Here is a 27,048-nt window from a genome sequence, read left to right on the forward strand (position 1 = left end):
AGGCCAAACAAAAGTAGGCAACTAGTCAATACAGTTTTATTTTAGTATTTACTAAAGTTTTGTATATAATCACGTAAAAAACAAACATTTCAAAAGTGCAAAATATTAGAAAGCTAATCAGTGCTATCAACTTTCCAAGCAAACAGTGACTTATTGAAATAAGCAATCTTAATTCTGCAGCTAGGAGTACGTAAAAAATAATGTTACATTGGAGTCTAAAAATAGGCTTGGTCAGAGATTGCACATGATACAAGTGAAGCAGTGCAAATGATGCATGACAAAATAAAGAACTTCAATCGAGCTTATTAATGTGTGTACTATGCAGCCAGAATTCCACTAGTAGAAGGATGAGATATTAACCACCAGGAAAGGAGCCTTCCATTCCACTCCAGTGGTTCCTTTAGTTCTACGGGTGTTAAGCTGTCCATCTTTGGTTACGTTACAGGACTCAACTCTTAGTTGTCCTTTGGTTTATTCTTAAACAACTAGTTGAAGACATCAACTTGACAAAACTCTTACTCAGAATTTATATAATAATAAAGATAAGGAATTCCGTTTATCTGAAACTTAGCAGCTTACTTGTTCAGCATTTAGTCCATATGCAGATGATAAGGAAAGGCCAGGCTTGACTGTTACCTAACCCTCTCTTCCATAAACATGGTGGCAATAATTAAACCTCCTTGTCTATACAGAAAAAGTTAAAGACCATTACTATCTGAGGAATGGCTTCAGTGACTATTAATACCAGTGCTTTGGATACCATGATATATTGGCCAAAATATTTTATAAATTACAAAATATAGGTTGCCTACCTCTGCCACTTGTATCTCTGGAAATCCAAGAGGAAGCCTAAAGGGCTCATAAAGAGAACTGAATGACAATAAATGCTGTTAAAGGGAAGAAAATACCTACAGCAAAGTTGTGAGCAGATGCTTAGGAAAAAGTTTAGTCTATAGTCACCTGTGTTCTTCAAGGTAAATCTCACTGTGCATGCTCTTAACTGACAGTAACTGCAGTAGCTGCTCCTGGAACTTACAGGCATAGGGTCGGGGTTTTTCCAGAATAGGTATGTCCTCCTAGTCAGATGCATTTGCTCAACTAACACAGCCTTTTAAATAAGCATTCTGTTTAACAGTACCGATACTTACAAAATGTTTTTGAAGAGAACATCACAGTACCACCTTTATCCAAGTGGGACTGGTAGGTGATTTCAACTGTTTCACAAGGTACCCCCTAGAGATTTCATTTATAACTGAAGTAGCCAGTAAAGGCCATGCAATGTCAGGTTCATCAGCTTTTACAACTTCACCCTCAACACAAGAATACAAGTGTTATCAAAGAATTACCTAAAATCTCACCCCAAATCCCACAATTTGAAGTATGGTATAAATGGGACATCTATAATAGATAACATCATTGCTTTATACAGATGTACCTACTGTGAATTAAATTCTCCACTTTAGACTTATAGCAGTTCAGTCATAAAAACAATGAATAGCGTCAGTGTTCCCTAGCAGTAAGTCCAGTTCTAAGAGTGTAAATAATGTTCTTCATGGTAGCTCACACTTGTAATCCTAGCACCAGGAAAGCTGAGGCAGGAGATTACAGCTTCAATGCCAACCTGGGCTACATAACATAGCAAGATCCTGTCTCAGAAAAAAACAAAAACAAAAAAACCCAATTCTTATCCAGCTTCATTGCAGTCTATCTTGTCATAAACATGAAGGAAAGAAACAAGGTAAACCTAGTAGCCTTCCTTGATACCCACCTAGATTTAGCATTCAGTGCAAAAAAAACAAAAAACAAAAAACAGATAAGTGTACCTTTAAATGCCTTCAGTATTTCAAGACTCTGCTCCCAAATTAGAATATCATTTTGTAAAAATAAGCAATAATTTCCTTTAAAAAAAAACAACTAACCAACCCTAAACCAATCTAAAAAAAGTAGACCATATTCCATCTCATGAGATCAGCAAGAAGTGTGGCACCTAATATCACTGGACAATTAGATGATTCAAATGCCCCCATAAAGAGTGGCAAGTGTTTACTTGAAGTCGGTGGTAAAATGGAAATAGCATCTTCCCCTTGCCTTTCCACTCAATTCCAAAAAGGGAGATCATCTTCCAAAGACATGGTGCATAACGAGCAGACAACATGCAGGAAATGATGCAGCTGAAGAGAACATTTCAGCAACGAACAGGTGGGTTTTCAGGGGAAGGACCCCTCAAAGTCCATCTAGGGAAAGAGTAGAAGAGGTCACGCAGTCACAACTGGAGGCAAACAGCAACAATACAGAACGCTACAGGCTTTCTTGTTTCACATCTGAGAGGATGAGTATTATAAAGCTCAGAATGGGCTATCCACTGTTACTTGCCAGAGTAACTCTTGGATAATCAAAACTGTTAAGATTCTAAATTTAAATCTTAAAAGATGTCATTAGACAAAATCCCAAGCACAATGTTGTTAAGTGGGCAGTTGAACACCTTCTCTAAATTTTAACCACTCTCTAGTGAACAATAGCTTAAGGCTCCACAATTCCTTTTAACATGTTAACATGTAAGTACTACACTGCATACATGACATTTTAAAACTTACATTAAACCAAGTGCTGGTAGCTTGTGCCTATAATCATAGCTATCCAGGAGGCTAAGATCTGAGAATTTCAGTTTCAAGTCAGCCTGGGCAGGAAAATCTGTAAGACTCTTATCTCTAATAACCACCAAAAAAAACCAAAAACAAAAACAGAAGCAGAGCTGTGGCTCAAGTGGTAGAATACCAACCTTGAGTGAATAAGCTAATTAACAGCCCTGAGTTCAAACCCCTGTACTGGGGAAAAAAAACAAAAAACAAAAAAGCCAACTTACATTAAACAACTATAGATGGATCATTTTATTGTAAGGGCTGATCAAGAAAGATACCCTGGGTTTGGTAGATCTCTTTGAGAACCAACAATACTGTATCTTCAGACTCCCTGTAAAAGGAAAACCTTATGTTGAAAAAGGACAGAATGAGTATCTGCTGAATGCTTTGCATGTATTATTTTAATCCATACAATTACCTTGAAGCACATTTTTCACTACTCCAAAAATATGTAATCCAGAGGTGACATAATTAGCATTGGTTTGGAAAGTGATCTAACATGCTAGAACTCTAGCATGTCTGGAAACATTCATGAAGCACTGCCTTACAGACATAAAGCTTAAACATTTCTCTAGATCTATGGTTCATTTTGGGTCATGAATTTAAGAATCTAATGAGGTCTATAAACTTCTGTCCAAGAAAGAGAAAATATATATAATCAGAACTACAAACTTGGATTTCAGTGGCTTTATAGACTACCTTCCACCCCATCCCCAAACTCCAAACACAGATCCCAAGAAACTCCTAAATCAACGAGAAAATTAGGTATACCAGATATAAACAGATCAATAAAAAAGGACTTTCAGGGCTGGGAATGTGACTTATGGCAGACGGCGTGCCTAGCATGCATGAAGCCCTGGGTTTAATTCCTTCGTACCATAAAAACAGAAAAAGCTACAAGTGGCACTATGGCTCAAGTGATAGAGTGCTAGCCTTGAGCAAAAGAAGCTCAGTGCCTAGGCCCTAAGTTTAAGCCCCAAGACTGCCCCCCCCCAAAAAAAAGGACTTTTCAGACATAGTCCCATTAGGTATAGTAGTTTAACAATATCAAATCTATTAATAGTGTTGAGACAACTGAGAAAAAGACATGACCTAGATCTATCCTTAATCATTATGAAGATAAATTTAAGCTATAAAACATTACAATAAACTATAAGGATTTTTTTAATAAGGAAGACACAAATTATAAAGACCAGAAAGCAAAGACCAAAGTGAAAATTATGTTTTTACTTGGCAAAAACCAATATTGTTAATACTAGAATACAAACTGAAGAAAATACAGTACTCAATCCAATACTGTCAATATGAAGTAAAGGATGTAGATAACCCCTAGAAAAGGAAATTAAAATGACAAGAGGTTCAATTTTATTCATAAAAGGAATACAATTAAAACTTATATTGTACATGGGATATGTACATTTAAAAACTATAAAATATCACTAACAGAAATTAAAGATGGTTTAAATAAACTGAAAGATACATTTATGGCCCAGAAAACTCAGTCTAACACTCAGAATTATTAAAATGTCAGCTCTCTATAGATAAAATGCAATTAAAGCTGCCTGCTGGTGGGTGGCTCACACCTGTAATCCTCGCTACTCATGAGGCTGAGATTTAATAGTGAGCTTCAAAGAGAGTTTGGGGAGGAAGTCTGAGACTCTTTTTTTTTTTTGCTGGTCATGGGCCTGAACTCTGGGCCTGGCCGCTGTCCGGGAGTTCTTCAGCCTTCAAGGCTAGCACCCTACTTGAGCCACAGTGCTACTTCCAGCTTTTTCTGCTTATGTGATATTGAAGAATTGAACCCAGGGTCTCATGCACGCAAGGCAAGCACTCTACCATTGAGCCACCTTCCAAGCCCAGTCTGAGACTCTTATCTCCAATTAACTATCAAAAAAACCTGAAGTGAGCTGGGTGCGGTGGCTCACGCCTATAATCCTAGCTACTCAGGAGGCTGAGATCTGAGGATCTCAGGAAAGTCCGTGAAACTCATCTCCAATAAACCACCAGAAAACCGGAAGTGGCACTATAGCTCAAGTGGTAGAGCACTAGCCTTGAGCTGAAGAGCTGATGGACAGTGCTCAGGCCCAGAGTTCAAGGGCCACCACCGACCAAAAAAAAAAAAAAAAAACACAACAACAACAACAACAAAAAAAAAACCTAAAGTGGAGCTGTGGCTCAAGTAGTATACATGCCAACTTTGAACGAAGTGGGAGAGGACTGAGTTCAAGCTATTTGTCTTTATGACAATAAAACACCATCTGGGTCATTGTGGTCTTACAAACTTTGAATTCAGGTAATATAAATATGTCATTTTTGTTGTTTTGTTGGTTGTAGGGCTTGAACTCAGGGCTTGGTTGCTGTCCCATAGCTTTTCCACTCAAGGCTAGCATTCTACCACTCTGAGCCACTGCACCACTTTCAGTCCTGCCTGGGCTTGTTTTGAACTGTGATCCTCAGATCTCAGCCTCCTGAGTAGCTAAGATTACAGGCATGAACCACCAGCACCTAGCTGTCATGTTTTTATTCAAGGTTTGGCTATTGTATTTTCCAATATATTTTAGAATCAACTTCTTAATTTCTACAAAGACATTTACTAAGACTGATATTTGTCGCTCATCTATAGATCAATTTAGATTCCTTTCTGTGCCCACACTAGGATTATAGGCATGAGCCACTAGCACCTGGCATCTACCAAATATTTGTAAAACAATTAAAGAACACAGAAAAAGACAGAAACAAGGTGGGCATAGTAACATATGCCTATATTCCTAACACCTGGGAGACTGAGGCAAGAGGACTGTAAGTTCAAGGCCAACCTGGGCTATATGCCAAGACTCTGTCTCAAAAAAAAACAAAAACAAAAACAGGGCTGGCGGGGGCTGGAAAGGTGGCTTGGTGGTAGAGCGCTTGCCTTGCATGCCGGAGGCCCTGGGTTCAATTCCTCAGCACAACATAAGCAAAAAGAAAAAAGCCGGAAGTGGCGCTGTGGCTCAAGTGGTAGAGCGCTAGCCTTGAGCTGAAGAGCTGAGGGACAGCACCCAGGCCCAGAGTTCAGGCTCCATGACCGGACCCAAAAAAAAAAACAGGGCTGGGAATGTGGCTCAGTGGTAGAGTGCTTGCCTAGCATGCATGAAGCCCAGGGTTCCATTCCTCAATACTACATAAACAGAAAAAGCAAGAAGTGGTGCTATGGCTCACTTAGTAGAGAGCCCTAGCCTTGAGCAAAGAAGCTCAGTGACAGTGCCCAGGCCCTGAGTTCAAGCCAAGGAGGGAGGGAGGGAGGGAAGAAGGAGGGAAGAAGGAAGGAAGGAAGGAAGGAAGGAAGGAAGGAAGGAAGGAAGGAAGAAAGGAAGGAAGGAAGGAAGGGAGGAAGGGTAGGCCCTGGTGGCTCATACCTGTAATCCTAGCTATTCAGAAGGCTGAGATATTAAGAATCATAGTTCTAAGACAACACAGGCAGAAAAGTCAATGACACTACATCTAAATTAACCAGGTAAATGCCAGACTGGAGGTGCGGCTCAAATGGTAAGGTGCCAGCTATGTGTAAGAAAACTGAGTGAGAAGAACTGAGTTCAAGCCCCAGTACTTGGCACCCACAAAGAGCGAGAGAGAGAAGGAGAGGGAGTGAGAGAGAGGAGAAAGTAGAGGGTAGGGGGAGGAAGAGAAATAGAAAGAGGCTAAGATCTGAAGATTATGGTTGGAAGCCAGTGTGGTCAGGAAAATCCATGAGACTCGCATCTTCAATTAATTAACAAAAAGCCAGAAGTTGAGCTGTGGCCAAAAAAAAAAAGCTCCAGTAAATAAAAAAAGGGGCTGGTAGTATGGCTCAGTGGCAAAATATTTGCATGGCATGTGTGAGACTCTGGGTTCAATTGCCAACACTGAAAGACAACAAAGCAAATAATCAAAACTCACCAGTAACATAGGTGGCTTTGTAAAGCAAATAAATATTCATTAAAACTTTCAATAGGTTTCTCCTGTAGCACATAGTCGATGCGCTGGCCTCCATTGAGCATTCCCACATTGATGGGGGGGTCTTCTTTCACTGCCACAGGGGGCTCTTCGGTGTTAACATCTAAATACAGGAGAGCCACTGTAAGAACCTAAGTCTGCAGGATTTCATGTTGCTTCCCAGCAGATTACAAGTTTACCTTATGACGAGACACTCTATTCAGAAAGCCCTCTTCCCTTGCATTTTCTTCTCTAAAGCTCTTGCTAATATTGCCCAAACTTTTGTGTGTGTGTGTGTGTGGATGTGTTCTCAACATATCCCATTACTTGCACCAGCAATAGCTAAATCATTCTGCTAAACTGGATGCAAGCAGGGACAAAGCTCTTTGGGAAATTGCAAACTAAAAATGAAACTGAACAGGCAACATTCTAGCTATTCCCCAGACAGGAAAATGAAAGTGACCCACAAATATACAGACATTTATCCTATAAAAACAAGAGATTTCATGGAGCAGACTCTTCACATCACTCCTGTTGTTCCAAAGTGGGGAACATTTTCAAGCCTAGTTAAGTTTCTCTTGACATTTTTTCTCACATATAATATTCTATTACAATTTATGGTTATTACTATAATAGTTAAGGTGAGCAGAATTGAAGATTGACTGCACTTCACATAAAGGGAAAAGAATATTATAGGTGAATAAGAACTCCACATCATGGAGTTATTTGGCCTGATACCGATAATCATGTATTCAGTGTCACTGACCACTGGACTTTTCCAAACTTGACTCAGATTCTACTTCAGTTTCTTCTGCTGTTTCTGAAGCTTGTAAGGCAGGATATGGAGCTCTTGTGAAAGACTTCCAGGCCATCCGCAGTGAACCCAGCAAGTTGTTCTTAAGATCCATACTCATCCTGGTTAAGCCCTCTCTCAGTTCTGAAACATATAAAGAATATCAAATGGCATGCAAGACAACATAGCAAAACAAAATGAAGTCCATGTAGTTCATATCAGCCAGGAGGTCTAGAATTATCAAGTTCCACATGTAGACTTACCTAAGTGCATTCGCTTCCTGCCCTTATGATGTGGGATCAGCATTGGTTCAAATTCTACTCCAGGAACTACCATTGGTTCAATCCTATAGGCCACAGGATCAAACTACATTGAGTAAAAAAAAACAAAAACAGCTCTATTTATCCCTGCTGAACAAAGTCTGAGAAACTGTGTCACTTAGGTCAGAGTAATTATAAGCTTGAGGTGTGGCAAGGCTCAAGACATAGTGTATCTGCCTAGCAAGGGCAACACCCTGAGTCAACATTCTAGTACTACCAAAAAATAAAAAGAATATCATAAGCTTAAAAAAAAAAAAGAATGCTTCTTCTGCCCCATCATTTGCAGGTCAATACTATTACAATTATTTGTCCCATTATTAGACTAGACTAAAATGAATCAAACAATGTAAAGTCACATGCTATTTACCAATAAGCTCTAATATTCAGAAAAACCATGATAGCTGTACAATGCTTACAGGATGATAAATATTGAAGAAACCATTGCATGTTGGAAATCTGTAATTGGGATCAATTCTTTTTAGTCCTCGAACAGTAAGGAACATTCCGATAGGTGACCCAAAGGCAAAGAATATTTCTGGTTTATATTTGAGCCGGGGATATTTTACAGACACCTGAAAGAAGAAGAAAACAAGAACATCTCTCATTAAAAACAAAAGTTACATCTGTTTCTACCATACAAATGGTAACAAGAAAAAAAAAATATGACCAAAGAGAATTACCTGCCCAATGCCAACATCTAGATAGTCATCACTTCTGCTATCAGAACTGCTGCAGAATTCAGATCCTTTGGGGCTATTAACCTCAGAAGCAGATTGTGTTGGTCTATTAATACCCTAAAGAATAAAGAATAGTTAAGTGTGCTACTACATAGTAAAATAGCCAAAGTATTATACAGGTTTTTCTGCTTTAAAAGGGTGTGTGAAGAAATTTTAAGTGGCAACAAATAAGGTTGCCTTTCATTATAACAGACATTCCTGTGTGCTATTTAGGCAGCAGTTGAATCTTCAGGCAACCATCATGAAAGAAAACAGAACACTGAAAGAAATGTTGAGTAGTTCTCTGAAATGCTGTGCCTCTCGAACCAAGACAAGTAAGATGTTGCTATGGGTACAGAATCTATTACAAACTAGACCAAGGAATTGGGACTTAAAATAGAATTGAGCCAGCTACAAAAAAAAAATGTTGAAAAAAGTTAATTATTAAGATATGGAAAGAATTTTAACATAGAAAAGTATAGTTACAACACAAACCTTGAAAACATTATACTACATGCAAGCCAGCCATAAAAGGCTACATATTATATGATTTCATTTATATGGAATGCCTAAAATAAGAGAAATCACAGCTAGAAAACAGACTAGTGACTGGTAGAGGCTAGAGGCAGGACAAATGGGGAGTGACTACAAATTAGTATGGGATTTCCTCTGAGTGTATTGGAAATATTCTGAAATTAGACAGTGGTAATGGTTATAAAAATCTAAGAATACTGGGGCTGGGAAGGTGGCTCAGTGGTAGAGCGCTTGCCTTGCATGCCTGAGGCCCTGGGTTCGATTCCTCAGCACCTCATAAGCAAAAAGAAAAAAGCCAGAAGTGGCGCTGTGGCTCAAATGGTAGAGCGCTAGCCTTGAGCTGAAGAGCTGAGGGGCAGTGCCCAGGCCCAGAGTTCAGGCCCCACGACTGGACCCAAAAAAAAAAAAAAAATCTAAGAATACTAAAACCTACAATATACTTTAAAGGGATACATTTTATGGTATAAGGTGTGAGTTATATCTCAAGAAAGCTATTCTAGGGGCTGGGAAGGTGGCTCAGTGGTAGAGCACTTGCCTTGCATGCATGAGGCCCTAGGTTCAATTCCTCAGCACCACATAAACAAAAAGAAGAAAAAAAAGCCAGAAGTGGCGCTGTGGCTCAAGTGGTAGAGCACTAGCTGAGGGACAGCGCCCAGGCCCAGAGTTCAGGCCCCACTACCGGACCCTCCCTGCCCCCCCCAAAAAAAGAAAGCTATTCTAAAAAAAAAAAAAAAAATATATATATATATATATATATATATATATATATGTATAAATGATAGGAGTCATGAGGAGCTAAGACTTCAAAGCATACCATTTTTAAGGATATGGTAGTTGACTTCTAAAAGAACCCCCCCCCAAAAAAAAACAATGATCCAAACTGTTTGTGCTAGCCAGGTATGGTGGTATGCACCTGTAGTCCCAGGTACTCCGGAGGCTGAGATGGAAGGATTACTTAAAGACCAAGAGTTTGAGTGGGGCACCAGTGGCTCACATCTGTAATCCTAGCTACTCAGGAGGATCAAGGATCTGAGGATCTAGGTTCAAAGCTAGTTGAGGCAGAAAATTCTGAGACTCTTTATACCAAAAAACAGGTAATGAAGGGCTGGGAAGGTAGCTCAGTGGTAGAGTGCTTGCCTTGCATGCATGAGGCCCTGGGTTCGATTCCTCAGCACCACATAAGCAGAAAAAGCTGGAAGTGGAGCTGTGGCTCAAATGGTAGAGTGCTAGCCTTGAACTGAAGAGCTGAGGGACAGCGCCCAGGCCCAGAGTTTAGACCCCACAACCGAACCCAAAAAAAAAAAAAAGCCTGACTTGAGTGAAAAAGCTAGAGTAGAGCATGAAGCATGGAGTTCAAGCTTGAGCTGAAGGAGAGCACCCAGGCCCAGAGCTCAGACCCCAAGACTGACAAAAAAAAAAAAAAAGTCCAGGTAGTGAAGGTGTGGCTCAAGTGGTAGAATGCCAGCCTTGAGCAAAAAAGTTAGAGTGTGAAGCATGGAGTTCAAGCTCCAGTACCATCACATACACACAAAGAAAAAAGAACAGGAGTTTGAGGCCAGGCAGAGCAATACATCGAGGCCCCACTGTAAAGAAAACAAAAATCTGTTTAGCTCTCCAAATAAACACAACACAAAACATAAAGGTACATACTATATATGCTAAAAAATTGTTTAGTAAAACAAGTCATAATATATACATACCATTGCACTTGTTCTGGTCCCAAAATAGTTCAGTAACTTCTTTCTTGGTCCTAAGGGAATTCCCATTTCCTGAAGATCTTTGTCTGTACATAAAGCCTAATCACAGAAAACCAAACTATCTTTTATTTCTAGGCAAAATAAAATCAATTAAATGTCCTATTCCCTGAGAGAAATAAAACCTAGGCACATTGCTTACTTTTTTTGCGGGGGAGGGGGAGGTGTTTGATGCTAGTTCTGGGGTTTGAATTCAGGGTCTAGTGCTCTTGTCTGGCATCTGTGTATGTGTGTGTCTATGTACATGCCCATCCTGGGGGTTTGCACTCAAGGCCTGGGTGCTATGCCTGAGCTTTTATGCTCATGGCTGGTACTTGAGCAACATCTGCAGTCCAAGTCCTAGGCACTTTGTTGTTCTTTACTCCAAATTGCTCTGACTCTCTAGTGGTATGATGTCATTAATAGCTTGATTGTTTTGATCATAACATATATATGAGTAGGAAGAATCAGTTTTGTAATATAAATAACATTGTGGTTTTGTTTAAAAAATAAACAAGTCTAGGAAAGCTAGGCATCTAGTGACTTTATGACAAAAACCATCTTGGATTTCCACGTTCACTTAAACTATCACCTTCCTAAGGATTATACTCCTACTAATGGACACAGGCAGTGAGAATATACAACAAAAACAGAAGCGTAACAATTAAACTCTCAGTTTAAGTAGCATATATCTTATAGGCAAGACTTCCCTTGCCTTCTCAAGACATGGTTAATTTATCTTATTAATCATTTTTATACTACTGTGTACCTGTTAGTTCTCATAGCTGTGATTATGTTTGTGATTATATAATGTGTCTTCCCCGGTTAAATACAAAATCTTTTAGGTCAGGAACCATGTCTGTGTTGTTACTAGTCTATCCTCAGTACTTGACACAGTATGCTTCATAGTAAATAAGCATTTACTAAATACCTGTTAAGTGAATGTCTGTATCACAAACCAGAAAAGAACATAACTAGTTGGAAAAGAACTAATAAGCAAACAGCAACAACAGCTCTAGATATGTACAATAAAGACCTGAAATAAGCCTGGCGCCAGTGGCTCACGCCTGTAATCCTTAGCTACTCAGGAGGCTGAGATCTGAGAATTGGGGTTCAAAGCCAGCCCAGGCAGGAACATCCGTGAGATGTTCAGAAAACCAGAAGTGGTGCTGTGGCTCAAGTGATAGAGCGTTCACTTTGAGGTGAAGAGCTGAGGGACAGCCAGAGTTCAAGCCCCACGACTGACAAAAAAAAAAAAAAGAATGCGGCCTTAATTGATTAACTGTTTCAGCTTTTTTTTTTTTTGTCGGTTATGGGGCTTGAACTCTGGGCCTAGGCGCTGTCCCTCAGCTCTTCAGCTTAAGGCTAGCACTCTACCACTAGAGCCCCAGTGCTACTCCCAGTTTTCTGAGTGGTTTATTGGAGATAAGAGTCTCATGGACTTTTCTGCCCAGCATGAGCCACTAGGCTTGGCTTATTCTAGCCCTTCTGTTTTCACTAATCTGCACTATTTAGTCTGACTTTGCTCCACTGAAATATAATTGTGAAATCATCTCAATATGGCTCATCTAAACTTTGAACTGCCACATAGCAAAGATCACTTCATATGATAAAAGAAAATAAACAATGATAAAGAATAGTATTAAAGATAAAGAATTTATGACTAAACCCCTCTGTACAGTATCTTCACAATAAGAAATAAAGAAAAATTTAAAAAAAAGAATTTATGACTAATGTTTCTAATGAGCAGGTCCTTAGTAATACACATGAAAATACAGAAAATGCTTTGACACTAAATTTTAAGATTATTGTTACCAGAGCTTCCTTATCTACTTTCTCCTTCTCAAAGATACTAAAATATTCAGAGAGGTGAAGTCTCTTCAAATCTTCCTCTAGTGTTCGTGTATCTCCTTGATCCATAACGGTAGAGGGTGAACCCTAAAAAGTAAATCATAAATTTCATATCCTCAAAATTTATTTCTTTTATAAATACCATTTTACTTTATTAAATACAGTATATAAAATTTTCATGGTAATATATCATTTGGGGGGGGGGGCAGGTCAGTCATGGGGCCTGAACTCTGGGCCTGGGCGCTATCCCTCAGCTCTTTAGCTGAAGGCTAGCACCCTACCACTTGAGCCACAGCACCACTTCTGGCTTTTTTTTTCTGCTCATGTGGTACTAAGGAATGGAACCCAGGGCCTCATGCATGTGAGGCAAGCACTCTACCACTGAGCCAACTTCCCAGCCTCTACATCTTTAAATATTAAATGTTATACAAATGCAAATGAAGAATGATCTCTAAATTTTTGCAGTTCCAACTAAAAATACTTTTTTGTGTGTGCCAGTACTAGGCCTTGAACTCAAGGCCTCATGCTCTTGCTTTATTTTTTCCACTCAAAACTAGTGCTCTACCCCTGTAGCCAATGTATACTTCCAGCTTTGTGTTGGTTAATTAGAAGTAACAATTTCATAGACTTGTCTTCCCCTGCTGGATCTGAGCCCCAATCCTCAGCTCTCGGCCTCTTGAATAGTTAGGATTACAGGAATGAGACACTGGTGCCTAGCTTTAAAAACGTATTTTTACATGAATGAGTAAATGATGTTCCATCATCACTAACAAGCATTTATTGACAAAAAGCCCTTATCTTGGGGCTGGGAAGATGGCTCAGTGGTAGAGTGCTTGCCTTGCATGCTTGAGGCCCTGGGTTCGATTCCTCAGCACCACATAAGAAAAAAAGAAAAAAAGCCAGAAGTGGCGCTGTGGCTCAAGTGGTAGAGAGCTAGCCTTGAGCTGAAGAGCTGAGGGACAGCGCCCAGGTCCAGAGTTCAGGCCCCACGACCAGACCCAAAAAAAAGAAAAGAAAGCCCTTATCTAGAAAAACTCAAGGTCAAACAGGAAAAACACAACACTTAAAAAGTGTCATATTTGCTAAGTTACAAATTAATACTATCACTGATATATGTTCATAGGACTTTGTTTTATAAAGATATGTTTAGGGTAAGCCAGGTGCCAGTGGCTCACATCCTAGCTACTCAGGAGACTAAGATCTGAGGATGGCAGTTCGAAGCCAGCTTGGGCAAGAAAGTCTGTGAGATTCTTATCTCGAAGTAACCACCAGAAAACTCGAAGTGGCACTGTGGTTCAAAGTGGCAGCTGCTAGCCTTGAGTGAAAAAGCTCAGGAGGGACAGCACCCATGCCCTGAATACAAGCCCCATGACCCACCAAAAAAAAAAAAAAAAAAAGACAGGTTGGAGGTATAGCTCAACTGGTAGAACACAAAACCCAAGTTCAAACACCAGTATCACCAAAAAAGAAAAAGATACATGTTTAAATATCAGACCCCCTCCCTTTGCTTTCAAACAGAATTTCTGTAAATCATCCAATTCTTTCTTCATTTCCTTACATGCAAACTCCAATTAGCTTAATGATTCTACAATTCTATTAATGTGTCAATAGTGCTTTATTTATGGAAGGAAATAAGATACTAGCTATGGCTAGGTTATAATATCACAATTATCTGTAGAAGCTGATTACTATCCTGCTTCTATCAGTCAAGAAAAGTTAAAAGTCAGACAATAAAGTTAAAATGAATGTAAAATAGTTAAAATAAGTGTAAAATTAACATCATGATATGAGTCTAACTTCAGCCAAAAACATTCATCTAAAATTTTTACCATGAAATACTATAAGAGAATCTATGTAAACAGCTAAATTACCTTTTCATTGTCAATATCCTCCAAAGAATCTTTCTGATTTGTTAGGATATCAAACAATATAAGTGAACCTACAAGTAAAATAGAAGAAAGTAACAACTTCTCAGTATTAGCACTAAATAACTGTCTTTTTCTTTTCTTTTTGTCAGTTGTGGGGCTTCAACTCTGGGTCTGGGTGCTGTCCATGAGCTCTTCAGCTCAAGGTCAACACTCTAGCACTTGAGCCACATGCCACTTCCGGTTTTCTGATGGTTATTTGGAGATAAGAGTCTGATGGACTTTCCTGCCTGTGCTGGCTTTGAACATGATCAGATCTGAGTCTCCTGAGTAGTTAGGATTACAGGCGTGAGCCACCAGCACCCAGCAAAATGATTGCCTTTTATACAAGAAAAAGTCATAAGCCAATAAAAAAGAATCTTTTCAATTTACCACCACCCTTCTAATGCCTTCCAAATTCTTCAGAACAGACCATTTCCAGATCTGTAAATCTAGAAAACTCATAGAAGACATTGTGTTTCAAAGCCAGTGTCCTTTCAAGTGATATTTCTCTCTGGTTACAGAGAATTCAAGTGTTACCTAAACTATGACCAGCAATAGAGACACCCCCTTTGAAGTTAGGATTCCGCTGCAGAAAAAGTGTGTATATTCGGTTCATCTCAGAAGCTACTGTGTCCACAATAGTCTGGCAGTAGGTGGGGCTATTGTAGAAGAAGACATCCAGAATAGTGTCATTGGTGAAATGCCTGAGGCGGTTAATGCTGGGTAGGGTTATCCGCTGCAGGTCTCTGAAAAAAGAAATTATATTATAAGCAGAAAAACCTAAATACATTCTACAGCCAATTTAAATTATTATGTAGTTTGGTGTCTAAGCTTAGACTCAGCTATTTAATAATAGAAGAGATGATCAACATATAGGAAAAACAGAAGACAGGACTGGAGTAAGGCTCAGCTAATACTCACTAGACAACATAGCTTTTTCAAGTATAAATTGCAAGAAAATATGGGGAGCTGGGTGCTGGTGGCTTATGCCTGTAATCCTAGCTATTCAAGAGGCTGAGATCTGAGCATTGCAGTTCAAAACCAGCCAGGGCAGAAAAGTCAGTAGACTCTTATCTATAATAAACTACTCAGAAAAAGCCCGAAGTGGTGCTGTGGCTCAGTTGGTAGAGTGCTAGCTTTAAGCCCAAAGAAACACCAGCACAGCACCCAAGCGCTGAGTTCAAGCCCCAGAACCAGCAAAAAGCAAAAACAAACACAAAAAGAGAAATATGGGAGAAAAATCCTAGGAATTGGATCCCAGTTTAAAATAGGCATATGTATATATATGCGTGCCATATTTTATTTGACAATTGGACATTTTAACACTGACTGGATATCTGATGATATAAGAATATTTTTAGGCAACTTGGGAAACCAAGACAGGATCTTAAATTTGAGACCAAAATAGTCTACATTCAGAGACCATGATTCAAAAGAGCCAGGCACTAGTGCCAGTGGCTCAGGCCCATAATCTTACCTACTCTGGAGCCTGAAATCTGGGGATCAAGGTTCAAAGCCAGCCAGGCACACCAATCTAAGAGAATCTTATCCGCAACTAACTAACAAAAAACGAGAACTAGAGGTATGGCTCAAGCAGTAGAACCTCAACTGTGAACAAGAAAGCAGAACAAGAGGCCCTGAGTCCAATCCACAGCACAAATGGAAAAAAAAAATTAAGTCTGATAATGACAATATGGGTGTGTGTGTGTGTTCTGGGACTTGAATTCAGGGCCTCACACTCAGCGTGTGTGTGTGTGTGTGTGTGTGTGTGTGTTCTGGGACTTGAATTCAGGGCCTCACACTCAGCGTGTGTGTGTGTGTGTGTATGTGTGTGTGTGTGTGTGTGTGTGTGTTCTGGGACTTGAATTCAGGGCCTCACATTCAGCTTTTTCACTCACAGCTGGAACTCTACCACTTGAGCCATTCCTTCAGTCGGTCATTTTTGTTGGTTAATGAAATGAAGACTTTCAGACATTTCTGTCCAGGCTGGCTTTGAACTGATATCCCCAGATCTCAGACTCCTGAGTAGCTAGGATTACAAATGTGAGCTCCAGCACCTGACTTCAATGCAGAAATTTTTTATATGCTTTTTATTGTAAAAGTACTGTACAGAGGGGTTACAGATACATGAATAAGGTAATGACTACATTTCCTATTGAGCATTGTTACCTCCTCCTTTGTTTTTCCCCCAGCATGCCTTCCCTCCCTACCTCCTCATTACTTCCCTCCTTCCCCCAACCCCTGCCCAAGTTGTAAAGGCAATGCAGAACTTTTTTTTTTTTTTTTTGTCGGTCGTGGGGCTTGAGCTCTGTGCCTGGGCGCTGTCCCTCAGCTCTTCAGCTCAAGGCGAGCGCTCTACCACTTGAGCTACAGCGCCACTTCCGGTTTTCTGGTGGTTTATTGGAGATAGGAGTCTCACGGTCTCTCCTGCCCGGGCTGGCTTTGAACCGTGATCCTCAGATCTCAGCCTCCTGAGTAGCTAGGATTACAGGTGTGAGCCACCAGCGCCCGGCTCAATGCAGAACTTTTAAAATCAGAAAAAGGTAAGAATTCCAGGTGTCAAAGGCAAACAGAACTTATGTCTGGAAGAAGGACAACAATGCTAACTGCTTAAACCAAATTCTATTGTATCAATTATATTTCAAATTATTAATACTAATTTAATTCTGAGAGGTATTTTTTCCTTTTTTCCTTTTTGAACAAATATTATTTAAATATACAGTGATAACAAAAGTGTCCTTAAAACAACCTAATGAGCAGAAAACAATTATAATCACAGGGTACAAGGGCATAATTTGAGGGTACAAGATATTACTCACACATCCACACCAGTAGAATGTAAAGGACTGTGCCAGTTGACTGGAAGAAATTCTATTCTTCCAATCTGCTGATTTTCTTGGGCTTTCTTGAAATGTGTCTGTAGCAAGTTCAAGGAAACACTGCGAAAATCATTAACTAGAAAAAAAAAATTAACTGATGCGTCAATAGTGAAGCAACTGATATAATCAGGATGCAGCAAATCACATAATATATTGCCTAATTACATCTGCTTAGATCACATATTCAAAGTGACAAACAATAAAGAAAAATTCAAGAAAAATTAAGACTACATACAGTAAAAGGTATTTCTTTAGTATAAAAGTTGCTTTCACCATATAAAACATTTCAACAAATGAAATACTAACATCCAAACTTCTATATCATGGTAATTGTTTCAAGTTTAAAAAAAAATAAAAGTCAGGTGGCTCACACCTGTAATCCTAACTAGTCAGGAGGCTGAGATCTGAGGACTGCAGTTCAAGCCAGCCCAAGCAGAAAAGTCCATGAGACTCTTTTTCGTTGTTGTTGGTTATGGGGCCTGAACTCTGGGCCTGGGCACTGTCCCTCAGCTATTCAGCTCAAGGCTAGCATTCTACCACTTGAGCCACAGTGCCACTTCTGGTTTTTTCTGCTTATGTGGTGCTGAGGAATCAAACCCAGGGCCTCATGCATGCAAGGCAAGCGCTCTACCACTGAGCCACCTTCCCAGCCCCTCCATGAGACTCTTATCTCCAATTAACCACCAAAAGCCAGAAATGAAAGTATGGCTCAAGTAGAAGAGTGCTAGCCTTGAGTAAAAAGCTCACAAACAGTACCCAGGTCATGAGTTCAAGCCCCAGAACTGGCATAAAAAAGCAAACACTATTATGTATCAGTTTACTTTGTAGTCATGTTCCTATACTAACTTTTTTTTAAAAGTAATCATTAACCAACAATTTAAGCTAAAAAAATTACACTGTTGTTCAAAATTTCCATCATATTGATCTTAACCTTTAAGTATATAATTCTAGTTTGTGCTTAGAAGTATTAGTCAGTAGAATAAAACCCCTAACTGGGGCAGATTTTGAACACTACGAAGTTTTAGAGGGTATTATGTTTAAAAAATCAAGTTATACTAATACCTTAAAATTTCCAATTATAACATCAAATAGCTTATCCCAGTATGAATTACAAAAATGATTAAAGCTTCTGTTATTCATTTATACATGATCATTGTTATGGTTCTCCTTAAATTAGAAATGGTTAGAAATAGGACTTTACATCATGAGAAAATCGTATAGGTATTAAGGAGCTTGTTCGCTCAAAATTACTGGCTAAGAATATAAACTGTTAGCTCAGGAATTTACTAGCACTTTAAGTCTAAGCTGTGAGGCTTTACTACCTTGTCACTAGTCTTTAGCTCTATAAATCTTCTTACACAGCTAAGACAACAGACCAAAGGCGATGCTTTATCTCAGCTCACAGGAGCACTAATACTGACCTTCAATGATCTAATTTTATATGCTTTGCAAACTTACCACATTGTACAATGCTCCGAAAGCGAAGATCACAAGCTGGTCCAATTCCATGAACTACAAAAACCAAGTGATCTATTTGTAAAGGTTCCCCTGTAAATAAAAGTAAAAAAGAAAAATTATCCTATATAGTCAAGTATTCAAAGAACAAACATTCACAATGAACAAGCTATAAGTAAGCAAGTTAAAAGACAAATGAATAAAAGACAAAAACATTCCTATATTAAAAACTTAGTAAAAGTATATTGATTCTATCTCTATATCAAAATAAGTTGTAAAAATTTTTATAACTTTTCATCATGAAATAACTACATACATAGAAAACTAGATGATGTAATATAGTAACTCTCATGTGCTGTTTATAATCTTAACTCTTAAATAATTACCATAGTGGCTGTATTATTTTCTTTTTTTTTTTTTTTTTTTGTCTTTTCTTTTTTGGTACTGGGGATCGAACCCAGGATGTTGCACTTGCTAGGCAAGCGCTTTGCCACTGAGCTACATCCCAGCCCTTATTTTCTTTATGTATGTATATATCCACACATACATTTATTTCTCTGAACCATTTGGAAGCAGGTTGCGTATGTCACCAGATTTCATACAACCTACCTCTTTAGCCCTTTAATATGTGTATTTCCTCCTCTTACATAATCACTGAACAATTATCAAATCCAGGCAATTTAACAATGATAATTTTTTTTGGTTTTTTTGTTTGTTTTGTCCCAGTTTGAACTCTGGGCATGGACACTGTCCCTCAGCTCTTCAGCTCAAGGCCAGTACTCTACCGCTTGAGCCACAGTACCACTTCCAGTTTTCTGGTGGCTTATTGGAGATAAGAATCTCATAGACTTTTCTGCTCCAGCTGGCTTTGAACCATGATCCTCAGATCTCAGCCTCCTTAGTAGCTAGGATTACAGGCGTGAGCCACCAGCCCAGCAGATAATTTTTTTTTTCTGTCATGGGGCCTGAACTCTAGGTCTGGGTGCTGTCCCTCAGCTCTTCAGCTCAAGGCTAGCATTCTACCACTCGAGCCACAGCACCACTTACAGCTTTTTCTGCTTATGTGTAGCTGAGGAATTGAACCCAGGGCCTCATGCATGCAAGGCCACCTTCCCAGCCCCGATAATATATTTTTAACTAATTCCATTTTTATCAACTATCCTACTAATGTCTAGTATAATTTTAAAGTCTGTAATTTTAGTTTCTGTTGATTTATTTAAGAGACATAGTCTTACTATGTACCTCAAAATAGTCTCAAATTCATTAGGTATCTGGACATAGCCTACTCTGGAATTAGATCCTCCTGATTCACTCTCCTGAGTGTTGGGATTACAGCAGTATACTACCATGCCAAGCTTTAAACTCATTTTTTTTAATTATAGTAAATTATCTGAGCATGGCAACACACACCCGAAATACTGGTTACTAAGGAGACAAAGACAGGAGGTATCTGGAGAACAGTCCAGACAAAGGCATAATGATATCCTATGTAAAAATCAACCTACCAATCAGTAACAATAAGTCGAAAACATTTACCCAAGAGACAAATCATCTCTTTTGCAAGATAAAAGACATTTTTTTAATCAAATTTGTGTGCAAAACCAATGATATGACCCTAGTGGATAATCAAGTTCCAATGAAACTTTTAGTTGAAAACCTTCAGGGCCAGGTATTACCAGTATTATATTTCTAGTCAAAATAAAAAATACAATTTGCAGCTTTAGCTGTTTTTCTAATAGAGGTTTGCTTTTTTTTAACCAGGGCCATCCTTGGACAATAACCACAGTCTTCCTACCATGCCTCCTGCCTAGAACAGCATACTACCATACCTTAGCTTTTATTCCATAGCTGGACTCAACCTCCATCCTTTTGCTTCCCAAGTAGCTAGAATTACAGTTGTATGCAACCATACTTTGTTGTGATCTATTTCCCTAACGTTTATCCTCTATGCTAGCTTCAAATCATGATCATCCTAGCTTCACCTCCCAAAACAGCTGGGGTTACAAACAAATAAAATTGCCAGGCTCATGCCTGTAATTCTAGCTATTCAGAAGGCTGAGATCTGAGGATCACGGTTCTAAGCCAGCCAGGGCAGAAAAGTCCTCATGAGACTTTTATCTCTAACTACTCAAAAACCAAAGTGGTGCTATGGCTCAAGTGGTAGAGCACTAGCCTTGAGCACAAAGAAGATCAGGGACAGCATGTAGGCCCTGAGTTCAAACTCCACAACAGACCAAATAAAAAAAAAAAAAAACCTTAGTATTAGTAGATGAAATGATAGTAATCTTAGCACACAATAAGCCCATCTTATTAAAGATCATTTTAAGCCTTGAAGGAGGAATCTAAAAAAAAAAAGAAAAGCAGTCACAATTTAAGGAATGAAATACTTATAAGTATTTCAGAAGAAAAAGCATTTTGGAAGAAAAAAAGAACCTCACCACAATGGATGTCAACAGAGATGTTTTCTACCCCTCTCTTCACTGTTCTTGGTCGACCTTGCTCAGTGGGTGTTGAACCCCATTCATCAGATCCAGCGATTGGCTGGTAATGTACCATGAGCTTTAATGGAAAAGATCAGAGCAATATAGTGTCCATTACAGATATCCAACTTTTAAAATATATAGTGAAATCTCAACTGGAATTCGATATGAAACACCTACAGCTTGAAATGGGAACTCTGAAAATATATCAAGCTATAGATCATTTGATAATAAACCTAACATGAAAGACAAGCTCACATGTGTTGGTGATCTTCTCAATATATAATGACATGACTTTCCTTAACATAATTATATTGTATGAGCTGAGTGGAGTAAATAAAGGTAACAGTTATAATTTTTTTTTTTTTTGTCCAAGACCAGGACATGATACTTTTGGCTCATTGCCTAGTGTTATACCAACTGAGCCATATCTCCAATCTCAAGTTTTAAGTGCAATCTTAAGTTTTAAGTTATGGTGCATTTACTATTAGTAAAATTTACTAAATGTTATCCTGTATAGGAACCATACGAAAAGAAAACAAGTTTCCCTTAGTAATCAATATTTAATCTCAACATCAGTGAAATGCTTTAATGCATTTTACCTTTGGATTGTGTAATATAATAATTTCTCTGTTGGGAGACTCCAGTTTCTTTTTCCATTCATCCAAGGTTACGGCAAGCATGTAAGTTTCCTTAAAAGAAATCACATTTCATTAGATTTCTCTAACAGCTTTTTTTATTATTAAACTGACTTATTACAAGAATACTATTATTGAGTCCTCATAAGAATATCACTTTCTGCCATGCACTGGTGGCTCACACCTATAATCCTAGCTACTCAGAAGGCTGAAGTCTAAAGATCAAACTTTGAAGCCAACCCAGGTAGGAAAGTCCATGAGACTCTTATCTCCTTCAGTTAATCACCAAAAAGCCAAAAGTGAAGATGTGGCTCAAGTGGTACATTGCTAACCTTGAGCACAAAATCTTTTTTTTTTTTAATTTAATTTAATTTTATTTGTTGAGCACAAAATCTTAAGAGTCAGTATCCATGCTGAGAGTTCAAGCCCCAGGACTAACACTCAGAAACACACACACATTAAATAAATTGTTTTCCTCTGGAAGAAGAAAAGGACCTTTCACTAAGCAAGCTCTCTTCCACTGAGTTGAGCTACATTTCCAGCCCATTAAAATTCTTTTAAAATTACAACAACAGATAGAGGTATTCTTCTTCTTCTGTAAATTATATATATATATATATTCACTTTATAAATACCAGCACTCAGGAAGCCAAATTAGCAGAAGGATTCAAGTCAGCCTGTCACACTCTACAGCAATCAATAAACAAACAATAAGCCAATAAGATAAAGAAAAAAAATTCTCAATTTTATTGTGTAGACTAGTCAATTTTTTTTTTTTTTTTTTTGTGGGTAGTGGCGCTTGAACTCTGGGCCTGGGCGCTGTCCCTGCACTCTTCAGCTCAAGGTGAGTGCTCTACCGCTTGAGCCACAGCACCACTTTAGGTTTTCTGGTGGTTAATTGGAGATAAGAGTCTCAAGGGGTTTCCTGCCTGGGCTGGCTTTGAACCGTGATCCTCAGATCTCAGCCTCCTGAGCAGCAAGGATTACAGGCGTGAGCCACCGGCGCCCGGCTTTATATTCTGGCATAATTGTGTGTATGTGCCAGTATTGGAGCTTGAACTTGTAAACTTGCATTTTCACTCATTTTTCCCCCCTTGGCTTTTTCTGCTCAATGTTGGCTCTCTACCACTTGAGCCACATGTCAGGTACATTAATGTGATTGTGACATTAATGTTAATGTGGCAGTTATCAATAACATTAATGCCCTTTTTACTTAAAGCAAATACTAGTTTTCAGAATAATAAAAATCAAGATGACTAATCCTGTGGTCATAGTTTAAATAATAATTAACAATAATTGCTAGAATGGAAAAAATTTTAAGTTTCCTAATAATTTAAAACCTGAGATTTAAAACTATTTTATGCTGAAACTAATTTACAAAAAGTAGTACTATAAAGTGGAACATAAATGGAACCAAACTTTTTCTGGAAATTTCACAAAAATATGTCAGAAGAGGAAGAAAAAATTACTAAATGAAAATAGAAAATGATGAGTACAAAACCATCAAAGGATACCTCTAACACTTGGCTGAAGTTCTCCGAGTAGGGAACATATTTATTGTCTTTGTCCCCCTTGTAAAACCAGGTACATCGCCTCACTTCTGATGCCAGTTCATCCCAGTACACAGCATACCGCATCCTCTCCCCCAGATGAACATCGTACCTGCCCCCATCAGTGGGGACAACTCTCCCATTACAGTCTTTTCCTATCAAGAATTGCAAAGTGAAAAGGATTATATACTTCACAATAAATCTCCTAAAATACCATTGTAAATTACATGCTAAGTAACATAGTTCTACTTGGCTAAACATGAAATGAATGGAATTCAGTCTATTTGGATTACTACTTTTCAAGTATCAAAACCCGTCTTGGTTCTAATAACAAAAAAATACTACCCAGGGCTGGAAAGGTGGCTCAGTGGTAGAGCGATTGCCTTGCATGCCTGAGGCCCTGGGTTCCATTCCTCAGTACCACATAAGCAAAAAGAAAAAAAAAGCCGGAAATGGTGCTATGGCTCAAGTGGTAGAGCGCTAGCCTTGAGCTGAAGAGCTGAGGGATAGCGCCCAGGCCCAGAGTTCAGGCCCCACGACCGGACCCAAAACAAAACAAAAAAACAAAACTACCCAAACAGTTTTGTTTCCTTAGAAAATGAAACACTGAAATGTCCTTTTTCTTAAAAATAGATAAAATGACTTTGCTGAATTTTTTGCTTGAGGGACCAAAAGGAAAACTCACAACCACCACCATAGTATATAGTATTCTTGTTTCATAAGAGAAAAAAAGTGGCCGGGCACCGGGGGCTCACACCTGTAATCCTACCTACTAACGAGGCTGAGATCTGAGGATTGCAGTTCAAAGCCAGCCAGGGCAGGAAAGTCTGTGAGACTCTTATTTCCAATAAAACACTCAGAAAACAAGAAGTGGTGCTGTGGCTCAAGAGGTAGAGCACTAGCCTTGAGCTGAACAGCTGAGGGACAGCGCCTAGGCCCCGAGTTCAAGCCCCATGACCAGACCCCCACCCCCAAAAAAAAGAGAGAGTGAGAGAAAAAAACTAGTATGTTAGAGAGTTCATTCTTCTATAATACCCTACTCTACATATATTCTTTGTTGTTGCTGTTGTTCGTGGGGCCTGAACTCTGGTCCTGGGCGCTGTCCCTCAGCTCTTCAGCTCAAGGCTAGTGCTCTATCACTTGAGCCACAGCACCACTTCTGGCTTTTTCTGTGTATGTGGTGCTGAGGAATTAAACCCAGGGCTTCATGCATGCAAGGCAAGCACTATACCATTAAGCCACCTTCCCAGCCCTCTACATATATTCTTTAGAAACAAAAACTAAAAACAAAAGTTAGATTATTGAAGTATTATTGTATTATTGAGTAAAAAGAGAATATGATAGATACCGTTTCAAGATACAAACTAAATTCTTGAATATTATAGATTAGCTGAGTAACTCATATGGAACTTTGTATAAAATGCTGTAAAAAAAAAAAAAAACTACTTAACTAGGGCTGGGAATATAATTCCATGGTAGAGTGCTTGCATAGCAAGCACTAGGTTTAAACTAGATCCTAGGTTTAAAGCCCAGCACAACAACAACAAAAAAAAAAAAAAAGAAAGAAAGAAAGAAAGAAAGAAAAAAAATTACTTAATAAGAAAAATCTACTATTTTTTTTTTTTTTTTTGTGCAGGTCCTGAAGCTTGAACTCAGGGCCTTAGTGCTGTCTCTGAGCTTTTATTCCTCAAGACTAGCACACTCTACCATTTGAGCCACAGTTCCATTTTGGCTTTTTTGATGGTTAATCAAAGATAAAAGTTTCAGGAAGTTTCCTGCTCAGGGTGGCTTCAAAGATCTCAGCATCCTGAGTAGCTAGGATTACAGACCTGAGCCACTGGCACCCAACAGGAAAAATATATGTATTTTTAAAGAAGTTATTAGTATATATTAGTTATATAAATGGGGATTTCATTGTGATAGTTCTATGAATGTGTATGTGCCAATCAACTTCCTAAACCCCCATCACTCTCCTGTAAAGTTTATTTTTAGTAGTATTAACTATAAGGGATAGCTATTACATTATACTTGGAGAGAACGCCTTGGTTTCAAAGTTATCACTGTCATCTTACCGGAGCCATATGCCTCTTCCAGCTGCTGAGAATCCTCAGAGTTGAAAGGAATCCATGTCTCTTTAGAATCTATTATCTTACAATAAAACCAATGTGGAGAAACTGGTTCATACAAACTGCCAGCATCCATGTCTAACAGCTCAAAGGAACTACATGAGTTTGGTGATGGGGATGGATCTGACTGGGACAACTGCTCCTGGTGTGCTTCCACTGATGACATTTTGCTTTCTAAAAGACAAGATAAAACTATCAAGAAAATTATTTTTCCCTTTATTGACACTAATTATTCACAAGTGTATAGTGTGCGCTCTCTCTCTCTCTCTCTCTCTCTCACACACACACACACCGAAGTCATTTTAAGAGACCATTTGTGAGAAAGAAATTTAAGAGGGCTACATAAAATAAAGTATTTGGTTCTATTAGAACAACCACTTTTTCTTAGACTCACAATTCTCTTAGAAGGCAAAGTACTAAACCAAGTTGGTAGACTATGTCCTGGTAACACCTAATAAGTTCTAGGTTCTGGATCCCTCATCATTACACATTTACACGACTCCTGGAATCTCCAAATACAGACAATACAACCATACATTTACGAAACAGTCGTTTTGATGGGTCCTTAACGTGAGCTTAAAGACAGATACAAATTCAAAACCCGAACTCTTGTTTGAGGCCACCGTGTGCACGCGAAGCCCCACTCCCCAGCGTCTCCGGTGAAAAGTAACAAGGGACCTTAAAAGCCTCCTGGAGTTTCCACCCGCGGCCTCCATTCGTTAAGGACCTGCACGGGCGGACGTCAAGGTCTGCAGAGACCTCCCCGACCGGAGAAAGCAGACAGGCGCGCCCAGCCCGCGTAGATGGCGCCCCCGGGTCTTTCGGCCCCTCGCCCCCAGCACCGCCCGTCCCTCGCCCCAGGGCCCCATCACCACCACGGCTCCGGAGTTCGGGGTCAGGACGCTCCCGCCCCGAGAACCTTTTGGTGCCGTAAGGTGCAGCCGACGCCAGGAGCCTCGGCCCCTTCCCCGCAGCAGAGGCGAGCTGCTCCGCGCCCCGGGTTCGGGGTCTGGCCGCCCCGCCGCGCCTCCCGCACCGCACGGACCGCGACTCACCTGGCGGCGCCCCCGCCGCTCACGCTCCCCCGCCCTCGCCGGGGTGGGCACGGCATGTCCCCGCGATGGCCTTTCCCCCGGGGCACGGCCGGGGCGGAGCGAGGCGGGGCGGAGCCTGCGCCCCGCCGGGCTCGCCCCGGGCTCCGCCGCGCTGCCAGCGGGCGAGTAGCGGGCCAGGTTTTACCAGAGTCAAGGTGAGGGAGCCGCGAGCTCGGCGCGCCAGCCGCGGGTGGGGCGAGCGGGACGGCGAGGAGGGAGCCCGAGGGAAGTGTCGCGAGAAGTGCCGAGGATCGCGCGAGACGTGGCACCTCCTGCGGGCAGGCGCCGGGGCGCGGGCATGCGTACGGGTGGGGGGGGAGGGCGGGGGGCGCGCTCCGCAGCGTTCCTGGCCGTGCTGCGGAGCCTTGGTTCGAGTCTGGAG

At 39.9% G+C, this 27,048-nt stretch overlaps 1 protein-coding gene across 3 annotated transcripts; it reads right to left on the minus strand.

Moving 5' to 3' along the window:
• Positions 1-17: 17 nt before the first annotated feature.
• On the minus strand, positions 18-26,879 carry Ddhd2 (DDHD domain containing 2). Of its 3 annotated transcripts, none has more exons than XM_070016165.1 (18): positions 26,628-26,878; positions 25,519-25,746; positions 23,411-23,601; positions 21,861-21,950; positions 21,217-21,337; positions 18,782-18,871; positions 17,264-17,399; positions 14,982-15,190; positions 14,409-14,476; positions 12,502-12,624; positions 10,654-10,749; positions 8,384-8,497; positions 8,120-8,275; positions 7,647-7,749; positions 7,357-7,527; positions 6,555-6,714; positions 2,864-2,970; positions 18-2,234 (listed from the first exon to the last, which is right to left on the minus strand). In XM_070016165.1, the coding sequence occupies exons 2-17, from the start codon at positions 25,736-25,738 to the stop codon at positions 2,889-2,891; spliced, it is 2,130 nt and encodes a 709-aa protein (XP_069872266.1). In that variant the 5' UTR covers positions 25,739-25,746; positions 26,628-26,878; the 3' UTR covers positions 18-2,234; positions 2,864-2,888. The 3 variants fall into 3 exon arrangements, with proteins under 3 accessions (XP_069872266.1, XP_069872267.1, XP_069872268.1); XM_070016166.1 differs by having other exon boundaries at positions 25,519-25,764; XM_070016167.1 differs by lacking the exon at positions 2,864-2,970 and having other exon boundaries at positions 26,628-26,879.
• Positions 26,880-27,048: the final 169 nt, after the last annotated feature.

The sequence above is a fragment of the Dipodomys merriami genome, unplaced genomic scaffold (assembly GCF_024711535.1).
Source record: "Dipodomys merriami isolate MVZ:Mamm:240054 unplaced genomic scaffold, mDipMer1.0.p SCAF_12, whole genome shotgun sequence".
NCBI classification, from domain to species: Eukaryota; Metazoa; Chordata; class Mammalia; order Rodentia; family Heteromyidae; genus Dipodomys; species Dipodomys merriami.

Excerpts from the sequence above, each read along its gene's own strand:
- Ddhd2 (XM_070016165.1), bottom strand. The coding sequence starts at position 25,738 with ATGTCATCAGTGGAAGCACACCAGGAGCAGTTGTCCCAGTCAGATCCA. Across the intron at positions 8,498-10,653 it reads GGACCAGAACAAGTGCAATG|GGTATTAATAGACCAACACA; the intron begins GTATGTATATAT and ends TTTATTCTTTAG. Across the intron at positions 8,276-8,383 it reads TAGATGTTGGCATTGGGCAG|GTGTCTGTAAAATATCCCCG; the intron begins GTAATTCTCTTT and ends TTCTTCTTTCAG.